The sequence below is a fragment of the Cucurbita maxima genome, unplaced genomic scaffold (genome assembly GCF_002738345.1).
Source record: "Cucurbita maxima cultivar Rimu unplaced genomic scaffold, Cmax_1.0 Cma_Scf00010, whole genome shotgun sequence".
NCBI lineage: Eukaryota > Viridiplantae > Streptophyta > Magnoliopsida > Cucurbitales > Cucurbitaceae > Cucurbita > Cucurbita maxima.
In genome coordinates, this window is record NW_019272026.1 from 806,145 (window position 1) to 823,536 (window position 17,392).

General features: G+C 38.2%; 1 protein-coding gene and 1 non-coding gene across 2 annotated transcripts; one reads left to right on the forward strand and one right to left on the reverse strand.

Moving 5' to 3' along the window:
* Positions 1-371: 371 nt before the first annotated feature.
* Positions 372-2,420, reverse strand: LOC111485414 (pentatricopeptide repeat-containing protein At3g04760, chloroplastic). Its single transcript, XM_023132292.1, has one exon. The coding sequence runs from the start codon at positions 2,225-2,227 to the stop codon at positions 515-517; it is 1,713 nt and encodes a 570-aa protein (XP_022988060.1). The 5' UTR covers positions 2,228-2,420; the 3' UTR covers positions 372-514.
* An 11,607-nt stretch (positions 2,421-14,027) lies between these two features.
* On the forward strand, positions 14,028-14,101 carry TRNAT-AGU. Its single transcript has one exon. It is a non-coding gene; the product is annotated as a tRNA-Thr (tRNA).
* The last annotated feature ends 3,291 nt before the right edge of the window (positions 14,102-17,392 follow it).

Here is a 17,392-nt window from a genome sequence, read left to right on the forward strand (position 1 = left end):
AAATAGAGGATTGGGTTGGGTCGTGAAAAGTTTCGGGTTGGGTTGGGTTACCAATCCAACCAACCCGAACTTTTGGGTTGGGTCGAAAAAATCCTCCAACCCGACCCAATTCGGATCATGTGCACCTCTAGGATATGAAATTCTTGTGTTTTAAAACTTGCAAGATTCAATGGTGTTCATCAAGCTTAGAAAATTTAAATCTAAATGTTTTGTTATTCGATTCCAACTCAATCCACGAACACCAGTAATATTCAAAATAAATTGGAAAAGTTACAAGATCATATTTTGATATACCGAATCCCGAACAGACCAGCTAAAGATAATGATATTAGGCCCAATTTTTTAGTTTAATCTATCAAATTATCATCTCCAATTATCCAAATATTGCTTCCATTGCTTTCTAACTCACTGCGCTCAACAAAAACAAAATCAGCATCATTTTTCCTTTCAAATTAATACACAAGAGATGCCCAAAAGCTAACATTTTGTAGTCAACATCACAGTTCTTGCTTTCTCATAAACTTAGCCCTTTATAAACCTCAAGCATGGGAAATATCTTGTTCAAACGCTTGGATGATTCCTCACTAATAACTCCCATTCTGTACAGAGAGTTAGCCAACTCCATAGCCTCCACTCGCCACCCAGCATACGCGATCCCCTCGATCAACAACACGTAACTAGTTTCGTTCGGTTGGCAACCCTTCTCCACCATTGTTGTTAGCAGCTCAATGCCTTCAAAAACCCTGTGTGCTTTACACAATCCTAGAAGAACAATGTTGAAACTGATCACTGTTGGTTGGAAGCTAGTAGCTTCCATGTCTACCAACAATCCGATAGCCTCATCGACCAACCCGTCCCGACACAAACACGAGATCAGTGAATTGTACGTTATCTCGTCGGCGTCGATCCCTTTTCCTATCATCTCTGATATCATCTCCAGAGCCTTGATCTTATTCCCATAGCTCCAAAGTGCACTGAACATTGTGTTGTAGGAGCTCACATTTGGAGGGCAGCCCACTTCATCAAGCTTTTCGAAGATGTTTAAAGCAAGATCAGCACTACCAAATTTACAAAGAGTAGCTAAGATTGAATTGTAGTTTACAATATCAGGCAAGCAACCATCAGACACCATTTTATGCAAATACTCGATGGCTAAATCTAATCTGCCTTCTTTGCAGAAGGCAGATATCAAAGGATCATAGCTATATGCATCCGGGGTTAACCCTTTCTCCTTCATTACCTTTAACACATTCACGGCTTCCTCGACTCGACCTTCACGACACAATGAACTAATCAAAATGCTATGAGTAACGATGTTCGGCTCACACCCACTTGAAACCATGTCTTTCATAAGCCTCTCCCCATCTCCCCACCTGCTTTTGTTAAGTAAAGAACGCAGCAGAATGTTGTATGATATCACATCTGGATTACACCCTCTAGCTAATAAATCCCTAACGAATTCCACAGCTTGATCCTCCATTCCTTCCTTACAAATACCCCTAATGATGGCATTGTACGTGTACCGATCGGGACGGAGGCCCCTCGACAGAAGCTCATCTAACAGCTTAAGAGCTTCCTTGATTCTACCTTCAAGAATGGTTGCTTCTATAAGAATTGTGTAAGTAATCACAGATGGCTCACATCCATCCTTCAAAAGCTCATCTAGAACTTCATAAGCAAGCTCAAGCTTCCCCCTACTACACAAACTCCCTATCAATATATTATAAGTAACAACATCAGGGGAAAATCCCCTCCTGCGCATTCTATCAAACACCTTGTTTGCAGATTCAATTTGGTTAGCTTTACTAAACCCACTAATCATAGCATTGTAAGAATAAACATCAGGGTCACCATAAGTTTCCAAAATCTCCATAACCCTCATAGCTTTCTTTAAATTCCTCGAATTAAAGAACCCTTTAATGAGCTTCGTACAAAGAACAACATCAGGTTTTAAGCCTTTACTCACCACGCTTTCAAGAAAATAGAGCGACTCGTTATGCTTCCCAGCTCTGCAGGATCTGTTGAGGAGTTTCATCAAATGGGTCTCTCTGTTATCAAGAATCGGGTCATGGGGTTCCCTGGTTTCTGCAGAAGATGCGCCATTCCTTAGATGGGTTTTGTTTGGAAATCTGCGAGTGAAGGAGCTGGAATGTGATTGAGGAATTGTGGGATTCGACAATGGGTTGATGAAATGGAGGCTCTGAGAGAGCAATTCAGATGAAAACATGCTCGTTAATGGCGTTCGCTACGCAATTTGGTGTTCATGGAAATGGTGCATTGTTCTTCGTTTGAAAATGATTATGAAAAGGGTTACTTGTTCTTCAGCGCGAACAGAAATGAGCTACAAAATATTGAAATCACGCTCAACCGGATTTTAGGGCTAATGCCATTGGATAAGGAATCCATCCGATATGTTCTCACCTCATCCAAATCCGTGCGTGTTTTTTATTTTATCTTTTTAATGAGATTTTTATGAAACTAAATAAATATTTGAGATAAAAAAAGATATTTTTATATAAAAAATTTTTTAGATTTAAATTTTTAGAAAACTGAAAAACCGTGTCGGTTAGTTTAGTAGTACAATTCTCTCTACTCGAAAAGTTATATATTGTTAAATTTTTCCTTCAAAACGGGACCCGAGATTTGAACACACGTTGCCCGACCGTAGGTAACGTGGTCCGAAGTTGGCTTGACTCACTCAGTGTTTAAAGTGAGTGCTGCGTGTCATGGTTCTACATTTTTTACCATGCGGCGTCGTGATCTTGACACGCTCATGACTAGCCTTAAGTGAAATTAAGCCCCATATATATTTTTTGCCCCGACTTTGTGGCTTCGTTGGACCTTAGGCTTCCATCTCGACCACACAATTGCAATCTCTTGATGAGAAATATACTAGTATCATGAGTATGAAAATATTCAGTAAGCAACCCACTTGTAGGCTTTATGTAGCTCTTACGTTTAAATTAGTTCTTAGAATGTATTTCGTCGTTTGTCTCAATTCATGATTAGACAACTTTTAGGTGTTACAACTTAATCAAGCGTATCTCGAGACTCTAAAATCACTCCGTCTCGTCATCAAATCCTATTGGGCTTTTCATTTTTTTTTTTGGATTTATTCAAACTCTTCCTTCTTAATTTCTCAAGGTCGGATTCGAATCATTGAAATATCTATTCAATTTCAAAAAGAGTAACTCAACCTGTTCATGAACGAGTCAAAATTGGTTCTTGCCGTCGATTCCTCTTAGTTTCTTCATCAATGTTTGAGTATTCACTACTTAACACTTTTTTCACTGTGGATTAGCTATACCACTTCGTCTCTATTTCCAATAAATCTTTCATTTTTAATTCTTCCTCGTGTTCCTAGTCTTTGAATAGTGCTCTAAATCTCTTTGAGTAGGTGTTTATCATGTGGTTTCACTATAATCGAAGTCTAACTGTTAAGGATAGTTGACCGTTCATTATAAGGCAAATATCTAGATATTTGCCTTACATTACAGGTTACCATATTTGCCCTTTTATTAAATGCAAATATATTGTATTCATTTATTATTCTTTCCTTTTATCGCTATTTCCTTATTATTTGTAATTTACCTTCTTATTTCTGTATTATGTAAATGATTATAAATAAGAGAACTCTCACCACCATTTGGGTGTGGTGGATTAATCAAACATTCACATGGTATCAGAGCCCTTTCGGTTTAAAAACCCTGATCCTTTCTTCTCTATGGCTTCCGAATCTTGTTATCATCTTCTTCCTTTCAATACTCTAATCCATATGATCACCATCAAACTTTCTTCTTCCAATTATCTTCTTTGGAAAAGCCAACTTCTCCCTCTTCTTGAGAGTCAAGACATGCTGGGCTATGTCGATGGAACTATGGTTCCACCACCTCGCTTTGAACCAGAAACCTCCTCAACATTCAACCCCAAATATTTGACATGGAGAGCAGCCGATCAACGACTTCTCTGTCTCCTGCTCTCCTCTCTCACTGAGGAAGCCATGACTGTTGTCGTTGGTCTCTCTACTGCACGTGATGTTTGGCTTGCGTTGGAAACTACGTTCAGCCATCAGTCAAAAGCTCGTGAACTGAGACTCAAGGATGACTTGCAGTTGATGAAACGTGGCACAAAACCTGTTGCTGAGTATGCCCGTGCCTTCAAAAAAATTTGTGACCAACTTCATGCCATTGGCAGACCCGTCGAGGACATTGATAAAGTGCACTGGTTCCTTCGTGGACTCGGCATCGAATTTTCAGCTTTTTCTACTGCTCAGATGGCTCTCACCCCTATCCCCTGTTTTGCAGATCTAGTCTTTAAAACTGAAAGTTTTGAGTCGTTCCAGCGCTCCCTTGAGTCCTCTGACTCCACTCCTACAACATTCACAGCCACTAATAGTGGTCGCACCCATGAAAGTCACCCTGCTTCCTTTACCAATCAGCGAGGTCGTTCTTATTCTCACAAAAACAACTCTTCTAATCGAGGACGAACCCACTCAAGTCAGGGTCGTCGACCACCTCATTGCCAAATATGCCGCAAAGAGGGCCATTATGCTGACCGCTGCAACCAACGGTATGTTCGACCCGATTCTTCTCATGCTCACCTTGCTGAAGCCTTTAACACGTCATGTTCTATTGCTGGACCCGATGCTGCTGATTGGTTTCTGGACACTGGAGCTTCGGCCCATATGACTGCCGACCCATCAATTCTGGATCAGTCTAAAAATTACACGGGTAAGAACTTTGTGATCGTAGGAAACGGTGCATCCCTACCCATTACCCACACCAGTACTTTTTCTCCTGTTCCAAATATTCACTTATTAGATGTCTTGGTTGTCCCTCACCTCACTAAAAATCTTCTTTCCATAAGTAAATTAACGTCTGATTTTCCTCTCTCTGTTACATTTACTAATAATCTTATTACTATCCAGAATCATCAAACAGGAAGGGTGGTGGCAATCGGTAAAAGAGATGGAGGGCTATATGTGCTGGAGCGCGGCAACTCTGCTTTTATTTGAGCCCTTAAAAACAAATCTTTACGTGCTTCATATGACTTATGGCATGCTCGTCTGGGTCATGTGAATCATTCTGTTATTTCTTTTTTAAATAAAAAAGGTCATTTTTCTCTTACGTCTTTATTGCCTTCTCCATCATTATGTAATACTTGTTAGCTTGCGAAAAGTCATCGATTGCCTTATTCCCGCAATGAATGTAGGTCGTCTCATGTGTTAGATCTTATTCATTGTGATCTTTGGGGTCCTTCTCCTGTCAAATCAAATTCGGGTTTTCTTTATTATGCTATTTTTATTGATGATTATTCTCGATTCACTTGGTTTTACCCTTTAAAATTTAAATATGATTTTTTTGATATTTTTCTTCAATTTCAAAAATTTGTGGAAAATCAATATTCTTCTCGTATCAAGGTATTTCAAAGCGATGGTGGTATCGAATTTACTAGTACTTGTTTCAAAACTCATTTACGTAATTCTGGCATCCACCATCAACTCTCTTGTCCATATACACCTGCTCAAAATGGTCGTGTTGAGAGAAAACATCGTCATGTGACTGAGACTGGTTTGGCCCTTCTCGTTCACTCTCATCTTTCTCCTCGTTTTTGGGTTGACGCCTTCAGCACTGCAGCTTATATTATCAACCGGTTGCCTACTCCACTTCTTGGAGGTAAGTCACCCTTTGAACTCCTTTATGGCTACACTCCACATTATGACAATTTTCATCCCTTTGGTTGTTGTGTTTATCCTTATTTGCGTGATTATATGCCTAACAAGCTTTCTCTCCGCAACATTCCTTGTATTTTTTTGGGTTATAGTCCTGTTCATAAAGGGTTCCGCTGTCTTGATCCCGCCACCACTAAACTATATATCACCTGCCATGCTCAATTTGATGAAACTCACTTTCCTGCTATCCCTAGCTCCCAAGCCCAACCTCTTTCCACTATTCCTATTTCAAATTTCTTGGAACCACATCTTCATCATATTGATTCATCCCCCCCTACCACTTCATCACCGCACATTCCTCAATCCAGTTCATCCCCGTGTGATATTTGTTCTGACCTTGTAGATGAGTCTGTGCAGGTTGATACTTCTCTTGCAGGTTCCACTTTGCCACCCTCGACTTCTAATTCGACCTCTATTGAACCTCCTGTTGATTTCTCTTCTTTGGGCACTCATCCTATGATCACACGCGCCAAAGCTGGTATATTCAAGGCTCGTCATCCAGCAAATCTTGGTATGTTGGGCTCATCTGGACTTCTCTCTGCTCTTCTTGCATCCACTGAGCCAAAAGGATTCAAATATGCGGCTTAAAATTCTGCTTGGGTGGCTGCCATGGATGAAGAAATTCGAGCGTTACAACAAAATGATACTTGGACTTTGGTTCCTCGCCCTGCCAACACCAACATCGTGGGCTCTAAATGGGTGTTTCGTATTAAATATTTGCCCGATGGATCCGTCGAGCGCTTCAAGGCTCGTCTCGTTGCCAAAGGTTATACTCAGGTTCCTGGTCTTGACTACACTGACACTTTCAGTCCGGTTGTCAAAGCTACCACTGTCCGTGTTGTGCTTTCTATTGCAGTCACAAATAAATGGCCTCTTCGACAACTTGATGTCAAGAATGCTTTTCTCAATGGAACGCTTATTGAACGTGTTCATATGGAACAACCTTCTGGGTATGTTGATCCTCGATTTTCTATGCATGTTTGTCTATTAAAGAAAGCTCTTTATGGCTTAAAGCAAGCTCCTCGTGCTTGGTTTCAGCGTTTTAGCTCATTTCTTCTCACACTTGGGTTTTCTTGCAGTCGCGCTGACACGTCCCTTTTTGTCTTTCATCAGCAATCTAACCTTATCTATTTGCTTCTTTATGTTGATGACATTATTGTTACCGGCAACAACTCATCTCTTATTAATAGCTTTACTCGCAAGCTTCATTCTGAGTTTGCTACCAAAGATTTGGGTTCTCTCAGTTACTTTCTTGGTCTTGAAGCTTCACCCACTCCTGATGGTCTCTTTATCAGTCAGTTAAAATATGCTCGAGATATTCTTACTCGTGCTCAGTTGCTCGATAGCAAACCAGTTCACACTCCCATGGTTGTTTCTCAACACCTGACTGCTGATGGTTCTCCTTTCTCTGATCCTACTCTCTACAGATCTCTTGTTGGCGCCCTTTAGTACTTGACTATTACGCGTCCAGATATTGCCTATGCTGTCAATTCTGTCAGTCAATTCTTGCATGCCCCTACTGCAGATCACTTTCTTGCTGTCAAACGTATTCTTCGCTATGTCAAAGGAACACTCCACTTTGGTCTTACCTTTCGTCCATCCACTGTTCCTAGTACGCTAGTCGCTTATTCGGATGCTGACTGGGCTGGTTGTCCCGATACTCGTCGTTCTACATCCGGCTATTCTATTTATCTTGGTAACAATCTCATTTCTTGGAGTGCCAAAAAGCAACCTACTGTATCACGCTCCAGCTGTGAATCTGAGTATCATGCTCTTGCCACAACTGCTGCTGAACTTCTTTGAGTTACGCATCTTTTGCATGACCTCAAGGTCTCTATTTCACAGTAGCCCTTACTCTTATGTGACAACAAAAGTGCTATTTTTTTGAGCTCTAATCCTGTTTCTCACAAGCGGGCCAAACATGTTGAACTAGATTATCATTTCCTTCGAGAACTTGTTATCGCTCGCAAACTTCACACACAATATGTACCCTCTCATCTCCAAGTTGCTAACATCTTCACAAAGAGTATTTCTCGACCTCTCTTTGAATTTTTCAGATCCAAGCTTCATGTTCGTTCAAATCCGACGCTCAGCTTGCGGGGGGGTGTTAAGGATAGTTGACCGTTCATTATAAGGCAAATATCTAGATATTTGCCTTACATTATAGGTTACCATATTTGCCCTTTTATTAAATGCAAATATATTGTATTCATTTATTATTCTTTCCTTTTATCGCTATTTCCTTATTATTTGTAATTTACCTTCTTATTTCTGTATTCTGTAAATGATTATAAATAAGAGAACTCTCACCACCATTTGGGTGTGGTGGATTAATCAAACATTCACACTAACTACTAACAACTTTGGTTTGCGATTGCGACAATGCCATTTAGTGTGCGTTCGGCTCGTCTCTTCAGCATTCGGCTCGATTTTTGTTTAGTTTTTGGTCAATTTTAATATGCCCTTCATCCTCAAATTTTCGGTCGTAGCACCGCTGCACCGCTATCATCTGCATCTAAATCTACGTGCAACGATCTTTGAAGTACTGTTGCATAGATCATTGTAAATCTTCTCTCAATCTCAATGTCAATTTGAGTTTTCGATTTTCAATTTTGATTCATCCTACTCTCGATTGTCCACCACTATGTTGCACTGTCTTTTGTGCAAGTGTTCCTTAGAGGAGTAATCATATTTTCATCCATGTAAATCAAAGGACAAGCTCTCACAAGTAGAAGTTCATAACTTATTCACACTTAAGATTAAGATTAAGTCACATATGATCATCTTATGAAATATTAACCTTTTACGCACGAATTATTTGATATAAAAAATTTCATGAAATTAAAATCCTCAATATAAATTTATGATTTAAATATCATTTTGGTCCCAAACATTTAAATTTGTTTTACTTTTATCCTTAAACTTTTTTAAAAATATTAAAATATATCATTTTCGTCTTTTGCTTTGCCTCGTTACGTATTGTCGTCAACCTCACGATTTTAAAATGTGTGAGGTTTTCACATCCTTGGGGCCTAATGTCCTTGCTCGCACAACGCTCGGTGTCTAACTCTGATACCATTTGTAACAACTCAAGTCCACCGCTAGTAGATATTGTCTACTTTGGTTTGTTACGTATCTCCATCAACCTCACAATTTTAAAACCCTTCTCTTAGGCCACATATTTAGAAGGAATGTTTTGTTTATGTCTCTCACCCATGTTGTCTTTTACATTCTCTTTCCTGCTTTCCTTATTAAAGTTTTCAAAGCATCAGTTTCGATTCTAAAATTAGTATGTTTTTAATTACATGTGACTCTTGTAGCTTAGTTTGTTAGAGCACTCATTCAGAGTGAACTCAATGAGAATATTTTTGTTTCCTTCATAAATCCAAGATATGGATTATACATACACAATTTGTTGTTTCAATGTTAGGTACGTCCTCTTTTGGTTAGAACACTTGTTTTGTAAGCGAAAGGTATTGTTTTCTAGTGGCTTTCATAGCTCAGTTGGTTAAAGCTCTTGTTTCATAAACGAGAGGTCTTGAGTTCAAATTTCAACGAAAAAATAATGACGACAACTTGTAAAATAATGATACATGTTTTAATTTTAGTCATTGATCAAACATAAAAAAGAAATAAATGAATCATATCGTTCATCCATATATCAAAACATAAATAATAAAGTTATCATAGTATCAGAACCTTATTCGGGTTGCTGGGTCTCCAATCTAACCAACTTAACAACCGAGTTGATCCAAAGAATTTTATGATTCAATTCTATATACAAGGTAAATTGTAGCCGTCTTTTGCATTATCTTCCCCCTTTTTCTTAAGTTTTTATGGAATCAGGGTCTTGGTTGTTTGGAGGTTTCTTCCGTTTGGTGATTTTGTAAATGGTACGTTTTTAGTTTCGAAGTAGCTTAGTTGGTTAGAGCATTTGCATAGTAAGCAGGAGAAGTGAGGAATATCTAAATACAACACTAATTAATTTTTCAAGTGGTTCTTGTAGCTCAGTTAGTTAGAGTGTTTGTTTTGTAAGCAAAAGGTCAAAGAGCATGGTTTCATTAGAAAATCTTAATTATTTTTCTCATAGTACTTTTTTTATTTTTCGTTTCAAAGTTCATACGTCTTCTTTTTCAAGTGGCTTGTGTAGCCTAAACGAAATGGGAATGCCCAACTATGATCATCAAGGTACAAATTTCTCCATTGGTGAGGGGTTAGTAGGCTACTATCAAAGATTCGTCCAAGACTTCGTTAGGAATAGTCTCACCTCTTACGGTCCCAGATTGGAAGTGGGAGAATGTTGCCAATAATTATCGATAAATTGACAAAGTTGGCACACTTCCCTACCGGACAAGACAACATATACAGTAAACAACTGGGTTCAACTGTATATGTCGGCCACCAAATCCTAGAAGGCATGTGTTATGAATGTCATAGAAAGTTGGGACACTAAATTAGACCTAATGAAATTCTCGTATTACAGCAGCTTCCAAACAACTATTGGGATGACACCATTTAAAGCATTATATAGAAAACGGTGTAGATCTCCATTGTGTTTGGATGAAGTAGGGGAACAAGAACTAGTAGAACCCCAGCTAGTCCGCATCACAAACGAGGCTATACAGAAAATTAAAGCAAGGATGCACTCTGCGCAGACATAAAAAAGAGCTCCACATATATAAGGCGTAGAAACCTAGAGTTCGAAGAAGGTGCCATGGTGTTCTTAAAAATGGCTCATATGAAGGGTTTCCTAAGGTTTGAACGCAAGGGCAAGCTAAGCCCCCTCTTCATTGGACCTTCAAAATCCTAGAACGAATAGTCTCGGTAGCGCATAAGTTAGCCTTACCGCCCTCACTCTCAAGCGTACATGACGTACTCCATGTATCCATGTTAAGGAAATATATCACAGATCCTGTGCATGTGATAGACTATAAACCCCTAAAAAATGAAGAAGACTTAAGCTACGAAGAAAAACCAGTTAAATTTTAGCTCGAGAAGTGAAAGCGTTACGTAATAGAAATATCGGTTTCGTCAAGGTACTGTGGCAGAACCACCAAATTGAGGAAGCTACATGGGAACGGGAGGAGGAAGTAAAGAAAAAATACCTTAAGTTAATTGAGGAAATCAAGACTTTCTAGTCCAAAAGTTCTTTTTAAGGGTAGATAATATAATGGTACGAAATTAAAACATATCCCAAAAATCTGGCTGAGATCTGAGAACTCTGGTGAGCCCCAGAGTTATCGTTCCAATACCCCATGACGCACCCGTCGATGCCCAATGATCGTCACACTCCCCACCCATCCTTCAGCCACACCATGGAGGCCCTGCAAGAGATAGAAGTTAGAGGAAATCGAGAGAGAGAAAAGAAAAAAAAACGCAAAACCTTTGCCAGCGAGTTATCCAGAGGAATCCCAACGCCAAAACAACCTTCTTACATTGCAAAAAGAACAGCCAACATTCATACAACCCCGAGAGGTAAGCCCAACATGTTCTAACACCATTGTATTCATCGGAGTTCAAATTGGATATTGGGTTTTACTAGGGCTTTCAGATATGTATGTTAGATAAATCCCTACCTGTTAAATAAATCCTTACGTTTGAGTAAGAGTGATCCAGATCCGGGTCGGATACACCAACTTGCAACAAACTGAAAACAGATCCACTTACCTTCAACCCGAACAGCAGCCAGCTCAAACTCCAGCGCCTCAGCCCAACTGAACACCTGCCACCTAAATTATTAGGAAGAATACCAACTAAAGCCAACCAACCAACTTGCATGTGGTTCGCACGTGTCATAAATCGTATATGTAGACTATTATAAAATAATACGTAAATGCTACGCGACGTGGTTACTATGCTATTTTCGATGAATTTTTATGCTCGATGCTATGATATGTTATGATGTGATTTATTGATGACGTGCTCGGAATGTATTATGTGATTGTTATGATATAGGGTATGATGTTCGCACGATATGAACTATTATATCTAAAGCAAGAAAACAACATGTAATGACTTGTAAGTTGAATGAATAATATGATATGATTGACATGAAAAACGACAAATAGCATGAAATACAACCCCGACATGCGCATGAAAGACTACGATAAATGATATGTTAGACATTATGATAAATGATATGAAAACGTGATGATATGAAATATAAGTTAACGGGGTTAAGGATATTTAGTACTAAATTATAGTTTACCATATATATCATATTTGATATTTTATTATAAGACAAATATCTAATATTTGCTTTTTTGCCTTAGGTATCTTCCCATTTATTGCTATTTTCATTTATTACTCTTTCCATATCCTTATAATTTATTTGATTATAAATAGATAACTTTCACACGATTTAGCCATGGTGGATTAAACAAACATTCTCAGGTTGTATTAAGAATAATTAAAATAGAAAAATTTAGGGACCTCATGCATTATTGTGTGCTCATACATTGGGGGATACCCCTATTCCTTCACGATAGTATGAGCGCGTACACTAGGAGACGATCATTACGTTTGACATAATGCTGCCGTGAAGGTCGCTACTTCTAACAAGTGTCCGACATTAACAATTACCAGAGTATGCTTGTTCGACCAGAAAGGGGCCCAGGAGGTGTGCAAACCGACTGATGAGTCCATACTCACACGTGTGGGTTGTGTGTAAGAAATTAAAAAATGATGGCGACAACTTGTAAAATAATGATACATTGGCATAAATGATAGGTTTAAATTATCCTTCTAAACTTTAGAATATGTTTCAATTATATAACGATATTTTTAACATTTTTATGTTAGTCATTGATCATTCGAGTACATCCAAATTTTAATGTTTTAAAATACATACTTGAAGTTATATTATTAATTTATTAAATAAATATTTTTTAAAAGTTTTAAGGATTATAACATAAACATCAAAATCAAGTTGTCATAAGTGTTACTTGTTTGACGATTTTAGAATTGATATGAATTGATATGTTTTTAGTTTGAAGTAGCTTAGTTAGTTAGAGCATCCGTTTATGTAGGAGGTCTTGTTTCGTAAGTGAGAGGTTTTGAGTTTAACTCTCATATGTTTCAATTCAATTCAGTTCGGTCAGGAGACTTGCATTATCTATGACGACACATGCCTAGTGAGACTTGCATTATCTATGATGACACATGCCTAGTGGCCCTTGCACGTGTCATTATTATTTTATATGAATTGATGTGTTGGCTAGATTATAATAATAATGATGGTATGATGACGATGTGTGACATTATGTGATGATGATAGGACGACAATGACATAATGATTATGATGTATGTTATATGATGATATGACGACAAGAGCTTGGAGCGCTTTCGAGGAACGTCGGCTATTGGATTTGGTTATGCTTTATTTGATTTGGGTTTATCTTGTAAAATTAAATTAGTATTTTGTTTATTTTTCTCGTTTATATAAAGGTGTCTCTTTGGTATGTATTTTATGATCCAATTCTATGTAGAAGGTAAACCGTAGCCATCTTTTGCATTCTCTTCTTCGTTTTCCTTATTAAAGTTTTCATGGTATCAGAGTCGTACGATATACGCTTGGATGTTTCTTCATTTGACGATTCTAGAATTGGTATGTTTTTAGTTTCAATTAGCTCTCATAGCTCAGTTGGTTAGAGTACCTGCTTAGTAAGCGGGAGATCTTGAATTCCACTCTCAATGAAACCTTTCCAAGATATTGATTATACGTACACAATTTCTTCTGAGTATTTGTTTATTTGTTGTTTCAATGTTTGGTACGTCCTCTTTTTCAAGTGGATCTTGTAGCTTAGTTGGTTAGAGCACTTGTTTTTGTAAGTGAGAGGTCTTGAGTTAAACTCTCAACAAGAGCATAGTATAAGAGCTCTTATGTACTATATGACAAGTTATGTTCATTAATATAATCATTACAAGCAATTCAATCCTCTACGGGTTGTTCGGACTCCTGTAATTACATCTTTTACCTTAAATATCATTTGATTCTCTACTGAACAATTTTATGATCCAATTCTTTGTATAATGTAAACTATACTAGCCTTTTACTTTCTCTTTCTCGTTTTGCTTATTAAAGTTTTCAAGGCATCAATTTGTCGATTCTAAAATTTGCATGTTTTTAATTTAATATAGCTTTGGTAGCTTAGTTGGTTAGAGCATTGGTTTAGTAAGCAGTAGGTTTAAGGATTATTTATGATTTATAAAGTATATTATCCTAGTTGCTTATTCTAGCGTTCGAGTATTTGTTTATTTGTCGTTTCCACGTTCGATACATCCTCTTGTACATGTGGCTCTTGTAGCTCAGTTGGTTAGAGCACCCGTTTAGTAAGCGGGAGGTCTTGAGTTCAATTCTCAACGAGAGCATTATTTTTAATTTTTCTCCTATATAAATACGTCTTTGTTTATCTGTCGGTTCAATTCTCAACAAGAGCATTATTTTTAATTTTTCTCCTATATAAATACGTATTTGTTTATTTGTCGTTTCAATTTACAGTACGTCCTCTTTTTGAAGTAGCTTTTGTAGCTTAGTTGGTTAGAACACTTGAGTTCAACTCCCAACAACAAGAGCATCAATTTATAAAAACTCTAATCTAAAGGATAAAATTAATTATTTTTCTCATAGTATAAATAAGTGGGAAAAATTGGTCTCTTAGGTATCGAGTATTTGTTTATATGTCGTTTCAATGTTCGATACATTCTCTTCTTCAAGTGGCTATTGTAGCTTACTTGGTTAGAACACTTGTTTCGTAAGCAAGAGGTCTTGAGTTTAAATCTCAACCAAAGGACGGCTTAAAATCTTAGAAACGACAACGATGATACTCATATTACCTTTATGGGTCACATCCTCGTATATATAGGAGATGTGTACAATGAAGATTACCTACGTGGGCCTTGATCCACGACAACAAACTAGGAAACTAGGAGACACAACTCTAAGAATATAGGATTCTCCTACTATGTATAGATATAACCTTCTAGGTTTAACACCCCCCTCAATCTGGACGATGTACTACTAAGTTCAAATTGTGCTGAAAATTGCTAAAAGAAGGAGCTCGCAGTGGTTTTGTCATGATATTAGCGAGCTGATCCTTGGAAGATATGAGCTGCACATTAAGCTGACGAGTTGATACTCGTTCACGAACAAAGTGATAATCAATCTGAACATGCTTCGCCCATTGTCACACCACAGGCTAGGTGCTCGGGCTTGCAAAATTCCGAGCTCACGCAAGAGGACTTGAATCCAGATTAATTCGGCAGTGGCATCAGCAACCACCTTGTATTCGACCGCCATACTAAAATGCGAAACTTTCAATTGTTTTCTTGAACTCTGTGAGATAAGACTGCCACCAAAGAATATGACATAGCCTCCAATACTTCGACGGTCATTAGGATTCTCGGCCCAATTAGCATCCGAGAAGGCACTAAGCAAAATAGTGCTAGACTTTGTAAAACACAAGCCCATATCAATAATGTCATGTAGATAACAAAGAATCCGTTTGAATGCTCCCTAATGTACAGAAGTCGGGGAGGACATGAACTAGCAAACTTTGTTGACACAGAAGGAGATATCTTGACGTGACAGAGACAAATGTTGGAGAGCACCAGCGAAACTCCGATAGTGAGTAATATCCTCAGGCGAGAGCTTTTCACCACCATCCAATAACAACTTCTCACTAGGAAGCATAGGCGTAGACACACTTTTGGAGGTGAGCATATTGGTTATGGACAATAAATCTTGAATGTATTTAAGCTATGTCAGAACAGATTCATTGGAAGTATGACGGACCTCAATCCCAATAAAATAACTCAAAGTGCCAAGATCCTTGACGGAAAAATCATCTTGAAGCTATGTAAGAAGTTTCTCAATAGCCATAGAAGATTAGTCGATGATAATAATGTCATCAACATAGATGATGATATACATCCGAATGCCCGCCTTATTAAAAATGAAAAGAGAGACATCAGTCTTTGAAGGTGTAAAACCTAGCTGTAATAGTTTGGAGCTAAGGCGAAAAAACCAGGCACAAGGAGCTTCTTTGATGCCATAAACTGACTTAAGCTTGTAGAGATAACCAAGATGTTGAGAATCCACAAATCTAGGGGCTGCTTTATATAAACATCTTCATTAATAAGACCATGAATAAAAGCATTATGAATATCAATCTACCAAATAGCCCAACCATGAGAAACAACAAGAGATAATAAGAGTCAAATGGTAGTTGGCTTGACAACCGAACTAAAGGTATCATCATAATCAACGCCATACTATTGTTTAAACCTTTTAACAACCGGGCGTGCTTTATAGCAATCAATAGAGTCATCTGCCTTTTGCTTGAGTTTGAAAACACATTGCAATCATAACGTTAAGACCAGCACGAGGAGGAACTAAGTTTCATGTCTTATTTTTTAGAAGTGCCTAAAATCAGCATTCATTGCCTGACACTAAAGGGGATGCTCCATATTAGTAATATGTGAAGTAGGTTCAGAGGTAGAAGATCGAACCACAGAATATGTTATTGTTTCATATGTTCGCACCTTGGGTTGCTTGATATTGTGTTTCAATTGAGTACCATATGGATGAGTAGTAGGTACATGAATCACAACTAAGGGGACAACCGTACCAACCATTGCGAGGGGAGCAGTCGATGCTACAACAATCGGTCAACCAGCGGTCGAGGACTCGATTGGGTGTTGTGTACTCTGAGGCGAGCCAGGAGACCGGTCCCTAGGACCAGAGACCACAGAATTCGAGTGGAGCCCAAGCAATGCGGGAATAGCATCTCCTGGCGGAGGACCCAAGGCTTCAATCATTGGCGGAACAAACGATGCTGATTCGAGTGGTAGCAAAGCGGAGGATAACGACGACAATCGCGAAGCTGATGTGGGCACCAAATTTTCTGCATCCAAAGAGGTCGTAGGCACATATATATGCATATGTTCATGCTCCAAATTAGTATTGTCGTTACCCAAATGCAAGGTACGCAAATTAGGGGCATTGTGCGTCGGTTGCAAGGTTGAGAAGAATTGGGTTGGAGGAAAAATAGTTGAGAAGAATTGGGTTGGAGGAAAAATATTCTCATCAAATATGACATCTCTAGAAATATAGACACGACCGGAATTGGTGTCAAGGTACTTATACCCTTTATGTAAAGAATTGTATCTAGAAAGACACATTTCTTGGATTGAAAAGAGAACTTTTGTTTGTTACAAGAGCTAAGAGAAGGCCAACAAGCACACCCAAAAACTCTTAATAAAGAGTAATTTTGTGGGGTATGAAAAGACCTCTAAGGAGTATTTGTTACTGATGACATGAGTAGGAAGACGATTGATGAGATATATGGCCGTAAGAAACACGTCATCCCAAAATTTAATAGATACATCAGCATAAGCTAGAAGCGCTAGGCCAGACTCAACAATATGACGGTGCTTGCGTTCATCAGACCCATTTTGTTGATGCGTGTGAGAGCACGAAACATGATGAGCAATTTCAAGGGAACAAAAAAATGTGATGAATTTTCTGATATTCCTCGCCCCAATCAAACTAGACACACTTGATTTGTAACCGCCCACAAAAAAAAAAAAAAAAAAAAAAAAAAAAAAAAAAAAAAAAAAAAAAAAAAAAAAAAAAAAAAAAAAAAAAAAAAAAAAAAAAAA